The sequence below is a fragment of the Hydractinia symbiolongicarpus genome, chromosome 3 (genome assembly GCF_029227915.1).
Source record: "Hydractinia symbiolongicarpus strain clone_291-10 chromosome 3, HSymV2.1, whole genome shotgun sequence".
NCBI classification, from domain to species: Eukaryota; Metazoa; Cnidaria; class Hydrozoa; order Anthoathecata; family Hydractiniidae; genus Hydractinia; species Hydractinia symbiolongicarpus.
The window spans coordinates 25,695,090-25,719,530 of NC_079877.1; the positions used below are offsets into that span (position 1 = coordinate 25,695,090).

Sequence of the window (24,441 nt, forward strand, 5' to 3'; positions counted from 1 at the left end):
AGCAAACCTAGTGTATCCATACTGCAAGTATGGACGGAATAAATCTTGCTGGATATCTAACGATAACTATGCAATCAAAAAAGACTGATACCTAAAAATAAATGGCATCAATTGGAAAACTGCGGTACTATGTATACTTATTCAGGTTGTCTAGCCAAATTATTGGATTAAATTCAGGGTATTTGAAGGTTATTTACAAAGTAACATGTGACTTTTACAGTTTTTGTTTAAATTTTCTTATCTTAAAAAGTCTTAACATCAAAGAGTGTAATGAAAAAACTAGGGTATAAGTCAACAATTTATTAATTACTCTATCCAATAGAAAATTTAAAAAATTTAAAACAATTTTATTAATGGAATCTCCTCCGCAGAGATTTTTATTCGAAGTATCTGTACGAGATCGTTCTGTCAGTAGCCGTGTGTATTGTTTTCATTTGATCAATGCATACAACAGGAGGATGGTTGCTTGATGTTCTAAAATAAAAATAACAGCGATGGTGTTATATTTTTAGTGAGTCTTTTACGGATTAATAGTTTGAAATGTAATACGTTCGCGAATTTTCAACCTTCGCCGAATAAATAAACCAGCCGTTCCGGTAGAAAGCTATAGAGCGGACTTAGAAACTACGAAAGGAAGCCAAGACACAAATGCCATCACAAAAACCTTTTCTAAATATTTAAATTTTGTTTTTTAAAAAGATTTTGTTTTTTAAGAAGAATTTGTTTATATTTAGGAGGATTTGTGTATATTTTGACAACGCATCCCCACCATAATACTCGAAGTCTCCCCGTGGGCATATTAAAAAAAACCGAAACCCCTGTCTAAGTAAATTTCATGACTTCATGCTAACAGGTGGGCAAGGATGAACGAGATAGATAAAAATTGCTACAACGAGCTTCCTGCTGAGCAATGAAGAGCTAACATAAAATCAAACATAAACAGAAATTAAAAAAACCCAGAAAATAAACAGTAAAAAATAAACAGAAATAGCTACCTTAACATGACATATTCATTTGACGTGTGAAGTAAATATCCAACTGTTGCACATAAATCTTGTCTTTCAAGTAAATTTAAAACAATAAAGATTTTGTTTTTGTCCAGAAAACCATTTCGCTGAAAGTATACTCCCAAAACATCGAGGACTTTATCAGATAGCCTGTCATTACCACAATTAATGTTCTCAATTCGTCCAAAGTCTAATCCAAGTAAAAGTGCAAACTTCTTCCAGTCCTTAATCCTTTGAGAAAGTTTGAACATTAACAAATCATCTATCTTGAAAGGTGCTTCAATTCCTACATAGCGTAAAATGTAAATGACTCACATAAAAGGTACATTTTTAGGCAGGTAGTGGGTTGCTTGAGAAAAAATTGACACAAAAGAGTTACTAAAATTTTTTTAAAAATGATTCAATAATCAATTGAAGATTATTATTCTGTAAAGGTCTTGGATTGTTCAAACGAAATGTATCAAAAGCACAGTATCTGTTTGAGATAGACATGTCAAATTATTGGTTTGCACTAAAAATGTGTTTTCCGCAGTATTTTTGTTCCAAAACAAAATCAAATGCCCTCACGTTAGTATATAAAACAACTTTCAAACAGATTAATCAGACTTGAGGATGCAGTTTCAAATACTTTATCAGTAACTCACTAACAATTACGTACGTTACATTTTCCAATAACAAGTTTTCTTATGAGTATATTGTTTTTGTACCTCAAGCTTGTTTTCTATGTGGTATTGTTTAAAATATTTGTTTTAGTTTGAAATTTTAAACATTACCTCAGAATATGCTAATGATGCTTAATTTTACCTCCATATTTAGCCTCTATGCTACTGAACGTTTATATTAGGATAAATGGAAAAAAGTAAAAGACATAAATTACATTTATGACAACATAGTTTTGTGTGTCAAGAAACAACAAGCTTACCTGCAACTGTCATAGGTTCCACCATTTCAACTGGAACCAATTTTTGGACGTTTTCACCAACTTTATCTGTTTGAACTGCAAAATCAAAAATCAAAATATACAAGAAATATTTCTTTAAAATGATAATCAAAAAAGGTAAACAAAGTTTAATTTATCATGAGCTCATGAGCTCTGTTTTCTGAAGTAACTTAATAATTAAAAACTAGGTGTATAACTGTTGATTTTCAGTCAGTTGGAATTGTATAGGTAAAAGACAGTGCTTGATGGACACTTGTTCAAAGGCTAGAGATGTTTACTATTACAACTTTTCCATGATACATACATATAGTTGATATTTACCAAGATTTTGGTTTTCATCAAAGACGTTAAAATTTTCATTGACAGGAATTTCTTTACCGATTTCCTCACATTCTACATCAACATTACTTGCATCAACAATTTCTTCAGCACACTTTGCAGATTCGTTTTCATTAGTGTCTGATTCTAAATAGACAATCACAATCATTACGTGTCAAAAATAACCTTTCACAATGACGCAACAGTGTCGAAAAAAGTCATACATAGTTATCATGCCGTTATATTAGACTAGTTAAATGACCCATGGGAAAATCCAGTTCATTCAGAAAACCTCAGCAATAACCCTGAAAATTGTTAAGTCTGTTGTCAGTATTATGTACAGCTTAAAATGCTTATCAAAATGATATATATATATATATATATATATATATATATATAGGATTGTGTGGTTTTAAAAGATATCAGGATTTGAAGATTTTGGTGACATCAACAAAGATCATCTATGTACAATTTTTTTTTAAATCAAAAATATTTCAGAAGATTTTTAAGTTAATATCACAAGGGATGAACAAATTATTGCTGTACAAACATAGCATTTCTGTGCATTTTAAAAATAAACATATGCGACAGGTTTTAATACTAAAATCGAGAATTAACAAAATCTACTTTTTGAGGATAAGCCATAAATAATAAGTTACCACAAGAATTAAAATTTCAATGTATAGTTTTCCAGGCAGCCCACTTAAAAACCCCCGAGCTCTATATATACACTGTTATGTAAAAATTGGATCCACAGATTTTGCCAAAAAATAGAAACAGCCCAAGGCTTACATCATTGTTTTTAAAACTAAGAAGTCCAAAATTTTGCTACAAAATAAGATCTATCCAGGATGCAAATTCTCTTGCAATTCTCCCTAAAGCTATACCAACAACAGTCTTTGTCTATGATTGTTTCTGTTCTAACATATACAGTTAGTGTAAAATAATATTTATATGGACATGATTGCCATACTGATTGATTACAATTTTTGAGAGTTTCAAGAACAAAACAAGGTAGAATTCTAAAGTAATGTTCGTATAACAATTCAGACTAAAAATGCTCAAAAAAAAGATCAGCAACCCTTAGGTCGGATACAAAATGACCTATTATAGCAAAAAACTAACAAATTTTGCCTCAGAGACAAGTGGAAGACAACAAAAAAATAACAAACTGACATACCACAAAACACTAGAACGCATAGTATCAGCAGCAGCAGCTTTGTTTCATTGTTTAGATCGGAAACTGCTAGCCCAGTCAGGACAGTTGCTACCTTTGTATCTGTGAGAGGATGTGGATTCACATACCTACCATTGGAAATTTCTTTTGCCATGATTTTACCTAACAAGAAACAAAAAATATTTTAATATTTATATAACATGAAAAGGAACTGATTAGCTCTTAACAAAGACAGTTAAGTTAATTTACCACACTTTCTCTCGTTAATTAATGCAATTAGCACCTTAATTACCCTGTTATTGCCCTATTACAAATAAATAATGATTTTACTATGGATAATATTCTTAAAAAAAAACACATCTAAAATTTTCTTTTTAAAGAATTTTTTATTTTTCTATAGTCATTTGTTGCTAAAATATATGGGGCTACACTTTTAAGAACTAGATTTTGGCTATATTGTTGCTCCTATTTTGGGCTTTTTTATTATTTTTTTATTATTCTGCAAACCTAAAGTAAATATACAAGTTTCTGAAAATTCTGCAAGCAATTCTGTCTCAAGAGATACACACCTTATGTTTTTCTTTCTTATGATTTTTTACGAAAAAAGAGAACATCAGTAAAATTTCAGCCTTTTTATATACTTGTTTTGTTCTTAAATTTTTGTTTTTTTATTGTTGACTCATTGTTCTTATAAAATTGTTCTGATAGAGTACTGTCTAAAATATTCAGGAAAAAAACCATAGCTAAAGCCAAAAAAATACTAAACTAAAAATAAGAACATTGTTGAATGTGCTAGAAAGAATGATTTTTTGGTTAAGTTGCAATTTTTTGTCCCATCAAACTCTTTCCCACAAATTCTTCATAAACTAATTAATAATGCCCATAAATTCACTTTTTAGAGGCAATGTTTTGTTCTCATAAACTTTTTTGACTTGTAATATGGTATATAGACAGGATGCGAATGCTTGCAACACTCCTTAGTGCACATGCATGTGTGACATAGAAAAATCAGGATCACATAGAAAACATTTAGTCATTACCTTCATTTACAGACTTTTAGGAAACAAGATTCAAAAGATTAAAATGAAAGGTTTCAGCCTTTAATTTATTTTTTTCTTCAATTACTTCAATACACCTTTACGAGAATTCAGTTGTACGTGCGTTGCTACGGCTCTCCATCGTTTTACAATATCGGATCGTTTTACAATATCGTTTTTATAAGAGTTTGTTAGACAAAAGCGTGTTTTCTCCAGTTTTTTTAACTTCCTTCATATCAATTTCTTTCAAATTTTCAGGTAACTTTAATAATAATAAGATACAACTTATGTGTACTTTTCATTAAAAACAAACGCTGCAAGAAAAGTTATCATGAAAGTATGTGTTTTCTCCTTAATAAACTCTTATAAAAGTGTGATGTTTACCTCCCTCTGAACGCAAAATAAGCTGTGATGAAGTGTTAGTTTTTCCAAATTATTGTAAAGGTTTATTACACATTTTTGGAAGGTATGTATGAGGCACACTTATATTTTTCTTGTCTTAACCAAAATATAAAAGCAAAAAGAGTATTTTTTTCGTTATTTCTAATGAATGTATCTATTTATTTTTAACTGGAGACACAGTTGAAGACAATTGATAGTGTCTCTTCTCAGTTGGTTTTTTAAACATCTGTTAAATAGAGAAAGCTTTGGTCTTTTGGATGTGAGGTTCAAATCTTCGTGGGTCTTGCTTGGTTCTGCTGGTTTTTAACCCAGTAGAACCACAAGATTTAATGTTTGGTTGAAATGCGGAAATGTTATTTATGGACTATAGATAGCTAATAATTCATTTTTTGTCCTACTTCACTAGCTAACTATCAATTTTTTAATATTTCTATTTTATTTTTGATACCAATGCGTTAAAAACGTAGCTATTGACCTTTTAGCGGCCACATAATGTTAGTTACAAATCGCAGTTGAATTGTTTTGTTTTCGTAGTGAAGTTGTAGTAAAAAGTTCGTAATAAGAGTCTTAACCTATTTGCATAAACACACTTTAAACTCCCTTAAGATTAAAGGAGATAGTAATTTCAATACAAAGACGTTTAAATACACTATATTTGTAGTTACCTGAAAATTAATCAACACGTCTGCTTCGCACAACTCGTGAAGCCCAGACTGAATAAAAAACAATTTTTTTTAAATCATGTCATTCCAGGAATTCCCCCATGACTCTGTAATTTTATTTATTTATTTATTTATTTATTTATCATTATTTATTTTTTTATTTGTTTGGTTTTGTCTAAAATGGCGGCACTGATTTTAAAGATTTTAAATGGTTGAATGCGTTCAGTTCTAAAATGTAAAAGAAAAAGAAAAGGAGTCTACAGAAGCAATTGACTTTGAAGTCATTGGCCTCGCCTAAAATAAATAAAACAAAAAAAAATCGAAAGGGCATAGAAGAAGAAGAAGAAGAAGAGGAAAAGCTAAGGTTAACAAAACTAAATTTTTATAGAGCTAAAACAAAAAAGGTTGGGTTTTTACCTGGCTATCTGTTGTATTATGGTATGTTAAATTATCATGCGTTGTGGTAAGAGAGACTACCCTAGCTATAGCTAGCTATTCTCGGATCCGGGTTAACATACTAGAAAATTTTCTGATCATTTTCAATAAAAATGACCAACATATTTAAATTCAGCACCAAAATTTATGGAAACATACAAATTTTCAAGTTTATACACTAAGTACAACTAGCTACCTCTATTAGTAGCCAAACTTTTGTTGTTTTATGAAATGACCTCACAAATTAACTGCAGTGAAAAATTTTCACTGCAGTTAGATATAGCTATTGACAAACTCTTATAAAATTTAAAAACTTTAAATTACAATAAATTCTGTTCTAATAATCTTTTGGTATTCTAAATTTCCTATGTTATATAATTTTTGCTGATAAATCTAAATATGCCACTCATTTTTCTCAAAAGTTCCTTGTTTTTTCTTTTAAAATTTGATGATGTTGATCCGAGAATAGTTACTTTTGGAAATTTGAATGTTGTTTGGAAGATGATGCATTCAACTCTTGAAAATAGTATGGAACAACTTTGGCAATTTCCCTTTTAAATTAGTCTTTTATGATGGCCCCTATGGCTCACTTCTCTTCTTAATAAAAACACTTTTCTTCTTAGTCAAGACACTTCTCTTCATTCCTCCGAAATCTTCTCTTCCGTTCAAAACACTTCTTTTCCATGAACTCAAAAAAATTCCCAAACCTAATTCTGGTCCAGAATATTGATTGAGCTGGATTTTGATAACTCACGTTTTTGAATATATGATGGACCACCCTCATCCCCAGGGTTTTTTGCGTTTTTGAAAGGATACAGTGAAAATCCCGTGGGACAAGGGAAAATAAATAACATTGTGGTATCTGTTTAAGGCATTTGTTCATCTTTTTTATTCACGTTTTTTAACCAGGCTGGTCATTATTCTTATTTCTTTATTGTTCTAAAAACAAAATTTGTATTGTTTAATCTAAATTTCAACCTGATATTCTTATAAAGTACATTCATTATAAAGAAAAAGCATGTAGTTTTCTTGGTGGGCACTGCCATGATTTTGAGGACTCTGGGCAGCCATTTATTTTGTCATTTATAGCGTCTTGATAAATAAAATTACCTACTCTGCTACTGATCTGCATTGATTTGTGGATGGATGGATGGATGGACGGACGGACGGATGGATGTGCATATTTTACATGTCTAGCCTCACAAATATCGAGGGATCTACCCTGTCTATTATTTCCAAGAGGGGCTATTGCTTAGATGGGAAGTCCTAGAGTATTTAATGATCATTTTCAGCTACCCAGACTCATAGGGTCCGTGCTCTACTGGACAACTCCCTGCAACTTCCAACTGCTTAAACAGTGTGCCATCTCCCCTATTTCCCTTACATGGCTTGGGTTAACGCGGGGCTATGGTAACATTCACTTGCCCATATTGAATCGCCGCCAAGGGGAATTGAACCCTGGTCTCCCGCACAAAGTGCGAGAGTTATAACCACTAACCTACAGTGCCACTACAAAGTATACTTCTGGTAAAAAGTGTAAAAAAATATACAGGCCATGGGTGTAAAATTGCAGATTAGATTTTTAAATTTAGTTGTGAAAAGAATGTTTCGGACCACATGCAGAAGAAAAGCGGCAAAATAAAGAAGAGAAGTGTGAAAATGCAGAAGAGAACTGTTTGAAAAGTGCTTTTAAATAGGAAGGAAAGTGAGCTATAGAGGCTGTCATACTTTTTACATCTTGGTGCCTTTGTGGCTTTCACACCTTCGTGACTTTACAGTTTTCGGGTTTTCACAACTTTTGTGATTGTGAGGCGGGTGGATGTCTTGCAAATATTGTGTGACTGACCCTATTTTCAGATCAGAATTTTTGATATTCAGAATCAGATGTGTCCCACACAAAGTGGAGTCTTGTACAAAGTCAGGCAAAAATATTTGTGTGGCTTTAGTTGCCAGATTTTGAAGGTTTTTACCCTATACCTTAGTGCGAGATGCTGACTACTCTACCCTGCTAATTGGGATAAATCACTATAAAGAGCGAATCTACAATACTGTGAAAAGGTCTGTTAACATCGTGCTCGTGTAGCGAGGTTGGTGCATACAAACCACGATAAAATCGCAATAAAATAATAGGATATAATAGGAATCCTTATTATATTTAGTATTTTATCTCTACATGTAAAAAAAAATAGAATTAGTAAACACGCCAACCTAGGTGTTGGCGAAACCTTGCTGAAAAGATGGATTTTGGATATGTCATGGATTTTGTCATTTTTATTTTTATGAATACACTTGTCATGACACTCTTCTCCGTTATGAATTAAATAATTTTAATGCCGCAAAAGACTTTGAACATTTTCAACAAAACTATATTGTCTGTAGAAATATTTTGCACTTAAATTTAGATTTTCTTATAAGGCTGCACAAAAACATTAAAAGAACAATTAAATTTTTTTTATCAAAATAACTTTCTTTTTTTATCATTAAGTGGGAGAAAAATAACTTGCTGTATATATTTCGAAACAGCGCAAGTATAACTTGCTGTGTAACTTTCGAAACAACGCAAGTATATTCTGTATAACTTTTGAAGTAGCACAAGAATAATTCTTGCTGTATAAGTTTCAAAACAACACAAAGTTAATTCTTGTTGCATAACTTTCAAACAACACAAGAAAAAATCTTGTAAAAACAAGTTTTTGAGCATGCAAGTATTTTTATCTTTTAACCTTGACAGCTAGTGATATGCTTCTCATAACACCCTTATCATCATCATCATCATCATTCTCGGCTTAATGTCCGTTTTCCATGCTAGCATGGGTTGGACGGGGTATATTAATGACCCTCTTCCAATGTAATCTAGACTCTGTTAGATCTAAACTAGTTTGTCTGATCAACTGTTCTTAAGGCCATTAATAAAGAGTTTTGGCATTGTTTTACAGCTGGATTCCCTTCCTAGCGCCAACCGTTCACAGACCAAACTGGGTGTTTTTTAAAGTGACACTATCACTATGTGGCATCATTTCATGGGACTTCCACAATCGGCCCTTTAAACTAAGGTATGGTGGAGGACTCCTCTCTTGTCTCTTAAAGAGCCTACATTTCCCTTAAAATTATTTTTGTTTTGCTAACCAACTGACCGTATAATTTACTATTGACTTTGCCCGTAGAGCAACTTATCAAGTTAGAGTCACCTAATGCCATTTTGACGCCCCTTGATTTACAAAGGTTTAAAATCTATTATATAGCTAGCTTTATGACAACCAATTGAAACAACAAGTGTTAATTTATTTTTGGCTGTCAGTTTTTGATTCAATTGTTAAACTAATAGTCTTTGTCGTTTTACAATAGAAGTGATCTATCGTCGACGCTACAGTGTAATGTTTAATTTTTGTTCTTGTAGTCCACAAAACATGATCGTGATTTCCACAATTGTTAAAAAAATATGCATCGTGGGCTATCCTGGTTTTGCATAACATGAAATAAACACGAACCAAGATGTTAACAAACCTTTTTACAGTACTGTACAATGTTCTACAATGTCGAAACAACAGACAGACTTTATTTCATATGCATAAGCAAACTAAAAGTCTAAAGATACTTTGCTAGCCAGCTGGAAATAGCTTAGCTAGCTATGCTAGCTAAAGTGATATATACACTTTGACTCAGATGTGATATATTCTTTTTTTATGTATTTTATAACCTATACCCGCTTTATACTAAACTAACTCAAGCCACATGTCTAGAAAATTCAGAAGGGAAGTTTTAGAACCTGAACATGTGCGATCTAGACTATATGTAAGCAAAAAATTGCATCATGCTTCGAGTGGTTGATATTGCAATCAAAGTCAACCAAAAGATTAGCCCTACTCTGGGTATCTATGTATGTTCTATTTTCGACATGCTTTTGCTAAAAAAGTTAATTAAAAGTTTAAATTTTAATTAAATATGTGTTCATAAGAGCAATTTTTCATTAAATTAAGTCCATTGATCTTTCCATGAAAAGAGTAAAGCTTAAAGTAGTTTAATAAAGTTTCTTAAAGACACAACAATGTAGTTTCAACTGATAAAAGAATGTGTTTTACTTTACATAGTTTTGCCCTACTTGGGGTATGATTTGAAAATGCCCACTTTGGAAAACACCCTCCTTTGAGTGGAACAGAAGAACTAGAGTGAAAAATAATATTCTATGCTTGTTGTCTCCCCACAGCCAGTACCTGCCTTTACTATTGTGATTCACTTTTAAATTCTGGCAATGAGTGCCGAGGGTCCTGAAAACCTTTATTTTAAATAGCACGCAAAAGCTCCAACTAAACAAGTCATTATTATCTGTAATGGCACACATTTATGACTGGATTTACCCTATTTCTAGGAGACTCTAACACCATATGTTTGTACTGCTCGTCTATTAATACTCTACCAAAAACTGTAAATCATCCACCACCATGTTAAAATGCTCCTATGCTACACAAGAGTTCTGATTTTTTAAATGTATTTATCCTTTTATATAGTTTTAGAGCTGAAAGTTTGAAGAAACAAACAAACTAAGTTTAAAAATGAAACTATTTACTTTTCAACGAAAAAAAACCTCAAATGTACTGAAAGGCTATATAAGGAACAACCTGCTAAAAACATAAATACAACCTTGAAAGTAAATGAAAAGTTGAAAACATTAAAGTTTAGAGTATGAGCACTTTTATAGTCGCGAAGTTAGGTAGTTAGAGAGTTCATAGCCAGTGAGTTAGCAAGTTACTACTATTGCTGGTGACTGATTAAAGATCCTTCTCTCTATCTGTGGACATGTCCATATTTTTGGAAGGTTTATTCGTGCTTGTTCTTTGGTTATTTCTCGACATGTATATTTATTCTTTATGTGATGTTTTGTAGGTTGACTGAATGAGTGATAAATGCCTAGCTTTTTTTGTTTTACTAGGCAAGTACTGAAGCTCTTGCTGCCAAGATTTTTCTTTATTTTCTGTAAATGCCACCTTTTTAAGAAAAGTTGAAAATAATTCAGAAAGTTTTGTTGAAATCGTTAGCCCAAGTAAATTTCCTCCCTTATTTTTAACCAGGAGTGGTAACTTATATCTGATTACAATTTAATAATTCGGCAATCAACGCAATGATTACTTGTAAGACTGACAACGGCAAAAGGTTATTTTGTTTGTGCTACAGTTGATATGTTTACACGTTCCCTTATATTTTTATATAATATCCTGAGTTTACCTGCCTTAATATTGCAAACAAGAGCAGCCAGAAGATCGATGATGGTACTATACTACTATTCCCTGCTTTCTAATACAGTAGTAACAGAAAACAGGGAATAGGGATTAGCACCACAGGAAACCCAATAAATGCAGTACCAGTCCAACATGAAGCGTTCTTAGCTCTTCTATATAAAATTTCTTTTTTTGTCAATCTTTTGTGCAGGTGTATCTAGGTGGGGAGGGATATTTTTCCCATCCATGCCAGTGTGCAGTGTTATAGATGTCAACTGATTGCTTAATGGCGACCATAGATGTTTTATGGAGTTGGATGCGGAAAGTCATGCAGTCTTGAATGTCACAGTCAAACAATCAAGCTCTGTTTCTTTCCAAAGCCTGTAATACAAAAGCTCATTTTTGTAACTTGTTGGATTATAGTCGACCATTGTCCGATATGAACGTAGAGAGGATGCACACAAATTGGATATAAATCGTTAATGTGACCTAAACAGGTATTTGTATGGAAGAAATAATTTTTCAAGTGAACTAAGCGGTTCATAGTTGTTGTGCCTGTATGGCAAATGTGGTCATCTAAAGTTATGTGATTAAGAGAGTCAGCATTATCCTTATCTTTCTCCATTGGTATCATTTTTGATTTATCAATTATTTCTTTATCCTTGAAAAACCCTACATTGTGTGGACTCAACATCTCTAAGCCTAAAAAATACATTTAACATTTAACTGTTTTGTGTTTATAATAAACTTTACATTATGTAGAAGGCTAGTAAAAGTAAATCTAACAAGTTGTTATGCAAAATGCGATCCTTTATTAATCTATAGGATATAAGGGTATAGAAAATTACTTGAAAATCACTTGAAAATGAATCGGTATTTTTTGGTTAAAATTCGCTGTATAATTCTTTTCTCGTTGTGAAGTCACTGCGAAAGGTACAAGAAAAAATTTATTTTACAATTTTCCTTAACCTTAGTGGTTCGTTCAAATCTCACACTTTTTAATTTTCATTATAGCATTTTTTCAGGCTATAAAGGGACACAAAGGGACAATAATTTTTGTAAAAATTGACTTAATTTTCTGCATAATTTATGATGTCATCTTGGTATAATAAAAATTGCTGATCATTCATCTGGTCTTTATAGGGGTATGCATTCAAACTTCACCAATTTATTACAAAAATTCTCAAAATGGTGCCATTATACCACACCTTAAACTTTTGTAAACTTTGGGTTGGTTGACGGTAAAGTAGTTTAATAAAGTTTCTTAAAGACACAACAATGTAGTTTCAACTGATAAAAGAATGTGTTTTACTTTACATAGTTTTGTCCTCCCTTATTTTTATGATTACACTTATTTTTATGATTAAACTTTGGGTTTGGTTGACGGTTTGTATTAAGATTTTGTGATATCTTGTTTAAATAAATAGTTATGAAGTTATTTTAATGGTGTTGCTGCATAGTAAAAGTGTTTTAGCATCACTGATGTGACTGCTTTCCCTCAGCATTATAAATCCTCTATATTGTACATTTCCCACCTGGTTTTAAACTATTTGCAATTTATTCATTAAAAATGAATAAAATTTAATAAAATAAAATAAAAACTACTTATGCGATTTTTTGGTAAATTCTAATCTTCAAAGAAGAAGAAGTAATTTGTATTTGTATTTTTATATTTTTTTCTCTTTAATATTAAATCTTTGTTGTTCTCTTTTCTTGTTTTATAATAACTATTTAAAAAACTTTATACTTTTTGTTATCTTTATAATATACAATGTTGAATGTTAAGAATAAGCATATATATATATCAAATAGTTATATTTCTTCCTCTAGATTTAGAACAACATGTAGTTCCTAGGATGTATCAGAAGGTGAATTCTTTTTGTTTTGTGCTGTACACACTATTTGTGTAGGGCGGCTAAATGGCGAGGTCAAATCATGGAAAAACATATTTACAGTTCCATCGAGAAGTTAGTAATGCTATTTTGGAAAAAGAAAAACAGTTTACATCAGACAATGTGTAAGTTTCTTCATTCGATGTATATATACTCAAAATTTAGCATGTTATTAAATATTGAATTAGAGTGTTCATTTCCTTTGCATGTTCTGAAAACAGTATTTCACAGGTTATTTTGTTTATGATGTCTATTGTTCTACAGAAGTTAAAAAATCACAGCCACTAGATGTATATTAATAACATCTTGGGAATGGCTTATCGCTTTTACAACTTAAAATACTTAAGTAAGATTAAAATCAGTCTCTTCAAAAGTTTATAATACACAAATTTTCAGGTTGCAAACTAAAATACAGTTTTTGCAAAGGAATTTACGAAAACAATTCAGGTTTATATTCGAAATTTGCATAATGAAATGCCGTCTTCGCGAATCATTTCAGAAATGAAATATTGAAATTTCAAATCCGATCAATCGATTCTATGACCTATTTCTACAATGACGGTTGTTGCAACAGCTTTTAGTACTCCCACATCACCTGCAAAATGGTTTTCTTCTCTACAGTCAGCAAATTTTTGCAAATGGCTTTATGTGTTCTATTTAAATCCTGTAATTTTTTTTCTGGGACCCCTGAATTGTTGTTGCAACAGCTTTTAGTATTCCCGCATCACCTGCAAAATGATTTTCTTCTCTACAGTCAGCAAACTTTTGCAAATGACTTTATAAGGTCTATTTAAATCCTGTAATTTTTTTTCAGTAACCTTTTGCACTATGCCAATAGAGTAGATGCATTAGTTAATATACTTTTTTTTAATTTAGAGATAAAGCATTATGTGCTACAGGACACAAGGATAAAGAAACAACTTTAAAATGGTATGTATAATGATGTCCTAATCTTATTTCCCTAAAAAAATGAAGACCTTTGTTTGACTTTAAACAACATATAGTTCTTTTGTGGAGTTAATTATCACAGAGGTCATCAGAGACAAGCTAACATTGCTTTGAGAACTGAGGGCAGTTTTTGTTTTTTTCGCCGTGTTGTGCAGCAGCAGCAGCAGACAACTTTGAGAAGTATGTCATTCTGGACATCTTTTTTATATGATAGTATATTTAGTATAGTAGTATATTTGTAGTACATTTTTTTTTTACTTTTTTTATATTGTCAATTTGTTATGTAACATGACCTACATTGTCAAATTTTTCCACTGAAATTTAGTAAATGGACCTTTAACAAAAGCCTTGCAATGTTTTTTCTGTTTAAATGATGAATTTATTGCGAAATCAAGGAATAAAATGCGAAAGAAAAAGAAATAAAGATTTTTTTTTTTACATGTTTTTAATTCTACATTTTCTTTTTACAAAATTTAAATACTGTCTTAATACAAACGCCAAAAAAAGGGATGCGGAATTGTGATGGCCTAGATTATCTCTTGATAGGACTAGAAGGTGGAATGACGTATAAAAAAATATACTTTTTTCCTTATGGCACTTTTTGTTGTCAACTTATTTCGTATCTTTTACATTTAAGGAAAATATTTTTGTAATGTAAGGATTATACAATTATTTAAAGTTATTGTGTAAATACGCTGACTACTGTATGTATTCTCATTACAGTTAATCTGCAGCATTGTAAGCCTGTGATGAAATAAATTGATTTAAAATTTAAAGAATTTTGTTATGTACATGTTTTTTAATTCGATATCTGCAATAGAACAATTTGATTATAAATTAAAAGATTATCCTTATTTATTTATTAGCCCGTTATAATGATTAATGAACTATTTTGTACTATTTTTATTTTTCCTATATTTTTTCTGCAAATTTTTTTGGTTTGTGTAAAAACCAATTTAAGTTCTTTTTATAACTTGTTTTTGTTCTATTTAGTTCTTTGCTTGTTAACGTTTTATTTTGTCATTTTTAGCAATAAACAGGAATGCTTGATTAATACAGTTAATTTATATTTGCACAAGTTGTTTTTCTTTCTTTAGTGTCAAATCCAGCAAGAAACAATAATAAATAAAATCTTCTTTTGTGTTTAGGTTGCTTGCACACAGTGGAGATCCAACATTGAGTCAAAGGTTCCAAAGGGAATACATCATATTTTTGTGTCCCACTGGACCTCTCCTCTCAGAGGTGTCAAAATTCTATGAGGATTCTTTTGCCAAATGTGGTGGAAACTCAGCTCATAATCTTTTCCCTCACATAACTATATCTTCATTTTTTAAAGTAAGTATTAAACTTAACCTGGTCTTTCTGATTCATGTCGGCATACAGCAATTGCTGATGTCAATGTCAACACGTTAACAAAGCAAGGAGGTAAATAATAATATATCTCACCAATAATTTTTTGCTGTTGCAAGCAAATTTAAATTCAAAAGGCTGTAACTCCACCTGGTTAGCCACTTTTCTTAAAACCTATGAACGTATGGAGCTGTTCTTAACTTTTTTGCAAAAAATTATATTTTCAAGAAAACTTTCTAGAATTCTTTGAAGTTTTATTTTCAGTCAGTGGTCGTTCTAGAAACTAGGGTATTAGTGACCCACCAGTTTTGCATTGTTAAAATTAGTATTTTTAGGCTAAGAAGTGCAAGGCTTAGCTCTAAAACAAACTAAACTTTTATTTTCCATGTAAACACACTTGTAAGTGGTATACTGAAAAGTGTAAAGTCACAATGACAACGGTGCTTTATTCAATGATGAGGTTTTATTCATTGCCTTATATTTTTTAGGATGCCTCATATTAAAATACCAAGCAATCTATATGTGTTGTTTTTTTAGGCGTCTGATTCTACTCTTCCTCAATTACTGGATATAATAAAACAAACCGTACAAACGGCATTGGCCAGTCAGTCTGTAAGACTGAATTTAATTTTACAGCGTTCTGAGGGCTATATTGGTTTGTTTTTAAATGAATGTGCAACGTCCTGGATAGCTGATATACTTTCTGCTGTTGTGGAAGAAGCATTATCAAAATTAGGTATGGTAATCTTTTTGTGTACGTTTTTTACCCTTACCTGTCGCAGTTATTCATTGTTGGTGCATGGTCGGAAAAACTTGCAGACGTTATGAACTAATAAATAAATAGCACTTTTACCATTTAAGAAGATATGTAACTTCCCCATCTAAAAAGAAATCCGAGGTGATAAATAATATCTATTGGCCTGTGTGCCAACATTGTAGCTTCATGTATTTTTTTTCAAAATAGGGTCTGTAATGTTAAGATTTTCACTGAATAAACCCCTGTCCAGACGTCCCAAAATATGGTGATGTTACTTCAAAGCAGGCAAGGACTGCTACAATTTTTCTACCTTTCCTTTCATTTTTTCAATACTTATGACCCATTTTTGACTGCGTGTAGGTGTTAAATATGATTACTTTCAGGTTTTGTAGCTGCATACACAGGAAAAAATCTTGATTTTTAATATTATTCTGCATAAGTTATATAATGTCATGTTATATTTTTAGACATTTAAAAATATTTTTATTTCTGTTGTGCTATTTTCTATTGTAGTTTTTAGTCTGTAAATGACACATTTAAAATTTACCAACTTTACCAAAAAATAAAATAAAAAAATAAGAAATCCATTGAAATGGCACTCATTTATCTGCATACCAGACCCCTTCAGTTATTCTCTATACCATACCTTTGCATTCTGTACTCTACAGCATAAGTTCGACATTATTTATCACCTTGGATTTCTCTTTAACAGGATAAGATTAGACTTTTCACAGATTGTCAAACATCTGGAATGTTTTCTGTTAGTTTGAACAGGATGCGATCTATTACTAAAAGTCTTTATTTACTTCTATACCTAGTATATCTAAAATCATCATGGCACCTAAACAGTGAAGGTGTTTTGTTAAGTAAAAAATAGAGTGGTTGTTATAGCCTGGTGTATTTTTAGCACAAGTTGTCTTGGAAACGATTGATTGAAGTATTAATAGTTATAATTAGACTTGATTGGTTCTTTAATTCGATTGCAAAGAGATGATTGGCTCCTTAATTCGATTGCAAATATTTAACATCACATTGTTATGTCGTTTTCACAGATGTGTTTTTTATACTTTGAAGTCAGGTTGTGAATGTGGGGTCAGTCACTAAACATATTTTGAGGTAGTTTATGTAAAACAACTTACCTGCTTACGATGCTCACAATGAAAGATTAAATTTGGGTGTGCTAGACGTACTAGTATTCATCACATTTCATCTGAAGTCTCAAGTCTATTTCATATTATTGTTTTTTTCCAGGTGTTCATATCAAAGTTCAAGAAAGGCAATTCCATTTAACGCTCGCATACAACTTCGATCTTGCTAAAACTGCCGAGCTTGAAAGCCTTGCTGCAAAATTAAATCTTGGTGCTCCTGTTAGATGGGAACTGAATGTGTATTCCAGAGACCCAAGGTTTAATGGTAAACAGGTAGGTCGATTATATAAAAAGGAAAATTGTGTGATTTGGTTGGGGCGTATTGTGCGATAGGGCGTATTGTGCTATAGGGCATTTTATGTGATGGGACGTATTGTGGTAGAGCGTATTATGCGTAATATGTAGTGGATTTGGCATAAGAGCGTAGTTATTATGAGATAGGTATTATTGCATGTAAAGGCTGAACAAACATCATCTCGGCAAACGTACCGCCTCGCCTCCCGTTAGTATTTCCGCCACTTCTTTCTATTCCACATTCAACATACATTCCACATACTGGAATGTATGGGTATGGGTAGCTCGAACTCTGATAATGATAAAACAACAATCTATCAGGAAATTTAAAAGCTTTGTTTGGTGAATGGATAGCTCTGTCACGAATAAAAGTTTGTCCTCTTGCAATATTGAATACTACAATATTTATACTTTATCAGAAGTTTCGCGCTCAGAAAAAAAAAAAAATTTTTTTATGGATTTCGCGGTTGCGGATAATCTTTAAAGTTTATCGGTATTTTTCATAAAATCTAAGACAGTATGAAGAATTTTAAAATTTTGCGGAACTAAATTTCGCGGTTAACAAAATACTTTGATTTGCGCAAATTTTCCGATTTTTTAAAAAATCGCTGACAGTAAAGTACAAATACTGTTTTGGTACTCTTTACTTCAAATTTTATATATTGCTCTCATTACTTAATACTTTTGCTTAGACAGATCAACTTATTACCTTCGGGGTTTTTTTTTCTAATCCAGGAGCTTTGCCTTTCTTTCAGTTTCAAATTGTGTTACACGACTACAAAGTTTCAAAATCAGACGAACTGGACCTAAGGCAAAACTGTCACGTGGTCATGGATATCAACCAATCAAAACATAAAGGATGGAGAAAAGGAACTGATTTTGAGACTGGTCGAGTTGGTTTCTTTCCAGAGAGTTTTACAAAGAAAACAGCTGAGTGGAGGTTGTGGACGAAAAATCTGTAAGTTTTCTGTTTGCTAGACTTTTTTATACTAAGTTTATTAAGGTCTCGGCCTCTTCCCTTCTCCTTCTTCTCTTTCGTCGACCATTTTTGGAAGCGATAGTGGTAACGTCGCGAAATAATCAGTCGGTATAGCTGTCCCTATAAGTAAAAGCCGCAGAGATCCGTAGACATTGCAGAAATGTTGTCAAAAATCGTAATATTTAAATAATTTTTGGACCACGAAATTTGAGGTTAAGCGATCGTTACGTTACGTTACCGTAACATTCAAAGGAGAGGCGAACAAAAATTATTTTGTGGCATCCACAAAATAAATTTTAGGAAAGAGAAAAAAAAAAGGATTTGGTAATCCTAAAATAACTACAATATAACTACTTTGATAACAAATAAATGAATATATTTCACAACTAAGTATCTATATATCTTTGTAACAACAATTTGACAGTATTTTCATGGCTGTATAGAGTCAAAATAAGTACGTTTCAGATGTACTTACCAGTAAACATCAAAAACAAAATATTTGATTTGAGATAACCAAAAATATTTTACGTACTATAGTAGCAGCAGCATTTTATAACCTTCGTTTAAACTTCTTTGTACTAAAGAAATATCTGTCATGACCAACAACAATATTTTTTTGAACAAGAATGATTCGAGTAGTAGAGAGTTGATTTTGAGAGTTTATTAGGAAATTTTCACGGTGCCTACGAATTCGTTCGAGTTAACGAGCGGTTCGAGTTAAAGGGTTTCGAGTTACAGAGATTCCACTGTAGTTTTTATTGTTAGAATACGTATTTATTTGCAGTTATAAAAGGTTAAATGATTTTTTCTCTTTCGTTATGAGTATTTTCAGTAATCGTTACCCTATTTGTAGGTAGTTAACCTATCGTTACCTGAACAACAAAATAGGGCAATAAAAAATCTTTCACCATTAGGTGAAATCGCGGCAAACGAAGCTTTCTTCTCCTCGAACCACAAAATTTCGTGGCCTGTTTGTTTTGATACGTTTATTACTTAATGAAATAATTAAAGACATTTTCGACAAAGACAGGATTATTTCAGTTAATTGAATCAATAAGGCAGAATCATTTCAGACCGAGCCTCGAGGACCAAAGCTAGGGGACAGGCTTCCGACAAATCAACTTTGGTTTGACCAAGTTGACAATGTTCTGGCAAGTTTTGTTGTTTTTGTATGGTAAAGTTTTGGATTGGAATTTTTTTTTGCTCTGTTTTATTGGTTAACGTGACTAGCAAACTGGGAACAGTGGGCAATAAAACACGAAAAAAGTTTAGCTTTAGTGTTTATCGTAGCAGTTTAAACCCGATTACTTCCTACTAAACACGTCTAATAGACATAATTTTAACCCACCCGTCCAGTCTGAGAAGTCTAGTGTTTTGATTTGACAACTGTTTCTATTAATAGAATAATGATTTCTATGTTTACATTCTCGGTGGTCTCTAATATTGCTTGACATTCACAAAAAATACTAGCTGGATAAGGTTTGCTGAATATAGGTCTTTGTAGCAGATTTCTTGTTATATGTGGAATTAGAAGCGCAAATATCAACCATGAGTTTAACGAATATTTTATTTTCCTAAAAGTGGTTAAATGAACAATAATTTTTTCTCGGACTTTGATGTAGTTGCAGTAAAATCCACTGTCCTCCGCGAAATCCTATAGCAAAGTATTTTGCTATAGGATTTTGCGGAGTCCTAAAAAAGCCGTCTATCGCAAAGGTCCATTTTTTTTTACTTATCCAGGGTCTGACTTGATTTTAGTCTAACTTTAGAAAGTAAATTCAAGCGGAATTAAATTGTCTTAGTAAAGATCTGACTAATCCAGGATACCAGTTAGCGAGCTAGTCTATTGTAACTTTTTTTCTGTTTTTTTTTTATAAAGATACAAGATACATAGATTCTTTTTTACCCTGTACTTTTTTTTATATCATACGAATCCATAAAAAATACTTTTCTGAATGCGACGCGAGAATTAATATTATTTTGCGATAGAATTTTAATTTGAATGGCCAACCAGTTTACATATACCTGCATTTCCCAATCATTGACTCCTATGGGCATGGAGGACAATTACACCACCAAACTAACCATATAAATTAAATTACCATATCTTGAAGCAGAAGAAACTTTAATCCACAAAGTCTTTTTAATTTTACTTTCATAATTTACGATTTCAACTTTTCGAGTAAACGCTCTAATTCTTCTAAAATTAAAATTTAATGATATCTGTGCATGTGTACACTATAGACATGTACAAACAATTTCAATTCACGCCCTGCTGTGCGGCGAGTTATATTCAACAGAACATGTACAACAGCAGTAGTGGAGTAAACTTTTTTCTATTCAGAAAGCGCTCACTAGAAAAAATTAATAAGACTGATTTATCAGATTATGCATTTTTGTTTGTTTGCTTGTCTTAGTTCTTATTTTTACTTCTTTTTCATGTTGGGTGAACAAAGTTAACTCAACTCCACTATCGTGCCTCGATGCAGGTTTTTTGTTTAGGATAGAACGAGGACTGGAATTTATTGACAACCTGTGTTTTTTTTGCTGCCCATTCGCTTGTAGAAGTTTTTTTTTCGATGTAAGTTACATCAAAAACAGGCAGTGTTAAAGCAGAAAAAAATTGAATACAGAAAAGCTTAACATAACTGTCTGGACCTAGACCTGTTTTTCTCGTCTTGCATATCGCTATCTGTTAACTACCATGTCTTTAACGATGTATATTAACCTTTTTTATTCACTTAGGTCGTTACCCATCTCTCAAACAACAAATGAACGTGTACCAGCACAAGCCTTGGAAGACAGAACTAACCGCAGAGTACCACGTCGCTCACAATCAATGAACTTTAAAAAAGAAAAGAAAGATAATCCACTAAGAAGCAGCCTACGTAGCAACTCGCGACCTCATCTTCAGTCAGGACAAGACAAATTTGGGAAGAAGAATGCCGAAACCTGGGAACCAGTTATTCGCGCCTCGACAGCCATTAATCCTTCCGTGTCTAATCATTTAAGACATCGCTCTGTTGACATTGAACAGCAACGGCCACCAAGCGGCGCCAGTTTTAGAAGAGACGACGGCCCAGCCGATGCGCGGTCGCGCAATGAGACGGAGAGGAGGAGTTTGAGAAAAATGGACAGAGAAAACAAGACACAGCCACTCACAGCAAGTCAACTGAAAAGCGATCTTCCTGCCACGCGACGTATTTTCTTCATGCGTCACGCCGAACGAGTTGACTTGACGTTTGGACACGACTGGTTCCACTTGTATATCGACGATAAAGGTTACCATCGACGCAATTTAAATTTACCGAGACGTATACCGACACGACGTGGAGGACCAAAGGATTTTTTTCTGGACGGCCCCATCAGTGAAATTGGAACGTTTCAGGCGAGGTTAATAGGAGAGGCACTTCGCGCGAAAGGAATCACTTTCACTGAAGTTTATTCGTCACCGTCCCTGCGGTGTATACAGACTGCTACTTCTGTTTTAGAAGGTTTAATGGACACACAGACTAGAATTAAATTGGAGCCAGCTCTCTTTGAGTGGATGGCATGGTGCAGGAACACACTTCCTAAGTTTATGACAGCTGATGAACTTGCGGATTATGGTTTAAGTATCGATCGGAACTATATATGTCATTTTCCTTTTGTGCAGTTTAATTTACATGAGAAAACAGACGAATATTATTACCGCTCTCACAGTTTCGTTGAAGCGGTTTCAAAGAGATCAAGTGGAAACGTGTTAATGGTTGGCCATTCAGCGACTTTAGATGTATGTACCAGACAGTTAACGGGTAATCCGATTCGGAAAACGGACGATTTGGTGAGAGTTGTACAAAAAGTTCCGTTTTGCGGTTTATGCTCAGTAGAGGAAGTAGGATCCAAAAAATGGTCTTTAGTCCAGCCGCCTATTCCTTCCTTAGCACATGGACAAAACCAAGCATTTGATTGGAGAGTTTTAGAATCCACTGCACCGCCCGGTCCGCCTTACGGTAGGTAGGACGTGTTGCGCCAAGCGTATAAATATATTTATTGTTAACAGTTTTTATGCTTAATTGATTACACTTAGCTATGAATTATAGGTTTATAAGAATTCAAATTAGAATCCTTTTAATCCACAGAATAGATCAGAATCACTTGTGCCCATGCATAAAAACTTCTCCTCCGAGCTGAACAAAGTTCATTTTATTTTTAAAATTTAATAAACTGATCTTTCAGTGTTCGTACACTTCACAGAGAATTTATTTTGAAAATTTAGTTCGAACATAATTCCCTTAAATTACCTCGAGTTGTAATGTTCTTAATTCTCATCGAATGTTTTCTTGATGATCATTGCACGAACCGTGTTGTTTATTTATTTATTTATTTCACTTTTTATCGTATTTTTACAGTATAGTAGTAAGCATCAGCACTTTTACCATTTTTTACAATGATCGTTTTTTACCTGCATTCTGTTTAGTTTATATGACCACGGCTTATTTTTTATTTGCTATATGACAACGGCGGAACATTTTTGCTCCGGCTTAACTCACTTAATTTAATATTTATATGTAAAAAAATAAGAATAAATTGTAGCCACCCTATCTGTGTTTAGGTAATTATGTATGTGTATTATATTTTTTTTACATTGATCCTTGGTAACTTTTTTTCTGTCAACGTGAAAATAGTTTTCTTAGTGGAAAAATTTCACCAAATCCGTGAAAATAAACTGTGAAATCGCAAAATAATCCTCAAATTTTAAAACCAGGCAGTAATTGGTAGCTATAAAAAGGTTACCATATAAAATGGAAATACTCTAAAACTGCCTTTTTTAAAAAAAGTCGGGAAGAAATTCGAAATGAATTTGGAATTTGTTTTTGCACTCGAAATTTTTTATTGAAAGTAATCACATTAGAGTATTTAGTTTGTAGCTTTTCAGTGTATTAAAACCACTTTTTTATATTCAGTTTTTTAAAAAAAGCTAAAAAGTGATTTAAATTTGCATGTAATAAATCAAATATAATTTTTATTTGTCTTAAACATATTTATGATTATATATTGGAAAAAAAAAGGATTAATTTTTCCTTGACATTGACATTTTGGTTGAGATAATATGGTTATTCCTGGCTTCACATTGCGGTTCTGCTACAAAATGTCCCTGGCTAGAGTATGAAGTTTTAAGAAAGTCATGGAAAAAGTCAGCGAATTTTGTAAAACTTTCCTAATGCAAGAAAAATAAGGGGGATTTGTGGTGCCAAACTCATCTCAGTTGCCAACTATGTCACTTGAAATTCAGAATTTTGTGTTCTTAACTAATTTTCATACGGAAGTGCCAAGAAAATTTTTTTTGGTCATACAAAAAGTCGGGGAAAATGCAAATAACAAAAGAAACTTGTCCGTGAAGGATCTTTAAGGCCGTCAAAATGAGGTTATCGAAGCCCTTAACAATTTCAAAGGTAACGCTCTTCCCAAATAACTGCGATGATTATGAATCCTATACACACAGTGTTAGAAAAATTAAAAACTGCTATCTATTTCAACCGCCCTGGGTGTTTACATAATTTTTGATGTTTTAGGATGGGTGTTAATTAGAGAGTGGGCGTTTATTAAAAACAATTGAAAGTTTCAAGTAATAGATTTTATTTTCCTAAGAAAATCATTTAAAAAATCTTAGATTTCTACAAAATCATCCTCGTCTTGAACTATTATGCTGAATCCAACATTCGCTTCTTCGATATCGGAGTTCGTTGCGAATGGGTCCTCATCGAGGCTCTGGTTGTTCATTCAACAGAGTCATTTGATCCAACTTGTTTACCTGCAAAGTACGATTGTTACATGTATTGGAAAAGAAAAACAGTGGTATATTAGATGAAGAAATATACAAGCGAAAATTTGTTACGCTG

The 24,441-nt window shown here is 32.4% G+C and overlaps 3 protein-coding genes across 4 annotated transcripts in view; 2 read left to right on the forward strand and 1 right to left on the reverse strand.

Annotated features, from left to right (window-relative positions):
- Positions 1–285: 285 nt before the first annotated feature.
- On the reverse strand, positions 286–5,645 carry LOC130636466 (uncharacterized). Of its 2 annotated transcripts, none has more exons than XM_057446201.1 (6): positions 5,547–5,645; positions 3,446–3,604; positions 2,326–2,412; positions 1,930–2,004; positions 996–1,293; positions 286–474 (listed from the first exon to the last, which is right to left on the reverse strand). In XM_057446201.1, exons 2-6 carry the CDS (start codon positions 3,594–3,596, stop codon positions 378–380), a joined length of 708 nt encoding a protein of 235 aa, XP_057302184.1. In that variant the 5' UTR covers positions 3,597–3,604; positions 5,547–5,645; the 3' UTR covers positions 286–377. The 2 variants fall into 2 exon arrangements, with proteins under 2 accessions (XP_057302184.1, XP_057302183.1); XM_057446200.1 differs by having other exon boundaries at positions 2,269–2,412; positions 5,547–5,643.
- Positions 5,646–5,779: 134 nt separating this feature from the next.
- Positions 5,780–23,472, forward strand: LOC130636463 (ubiquitin-associated and SH3 domain-containing protein B-like). Its single transcript, XM_057446196.1, has 8 exons — positions 5,780–5,907; positions 13,022–13,208; positions 13,960–14,013; positions 15,180–15,366; positions 15,919–16,117; positions 17,390–17,559; positions 18,336–18,538; positions 21,305–23,472. The coding sequence occupies exons 2-8, from the start codon at positions 13,111–13,113 to the stop codon at positions 22,557–22,559; spliced, it is 2,166 nt and encodes a 721-aa protein (XP_057302179.1). The 5' UTR covers positions 5,780–5,907; positions 13,022–13,110; the 3' UTR covers positions 22,560–23,472.
- The window catches only part of LOC130636467 (platelet-activating factor acetylhydrolase IB subunit alpha1-like), a 31,180-nt gene continuing 17,926 nt past the window's right edge, over positions 11,188–24,441 (forward strand). The window contains exon 1 of the mRNA XM_057446202.1: positions 11,188–11,197. The gene's annotated coding sequence lies outside the window, so the exon portion shown is untranslated. The remainder of the gene's footprint in view (positions 11,198–24,441) is intronic.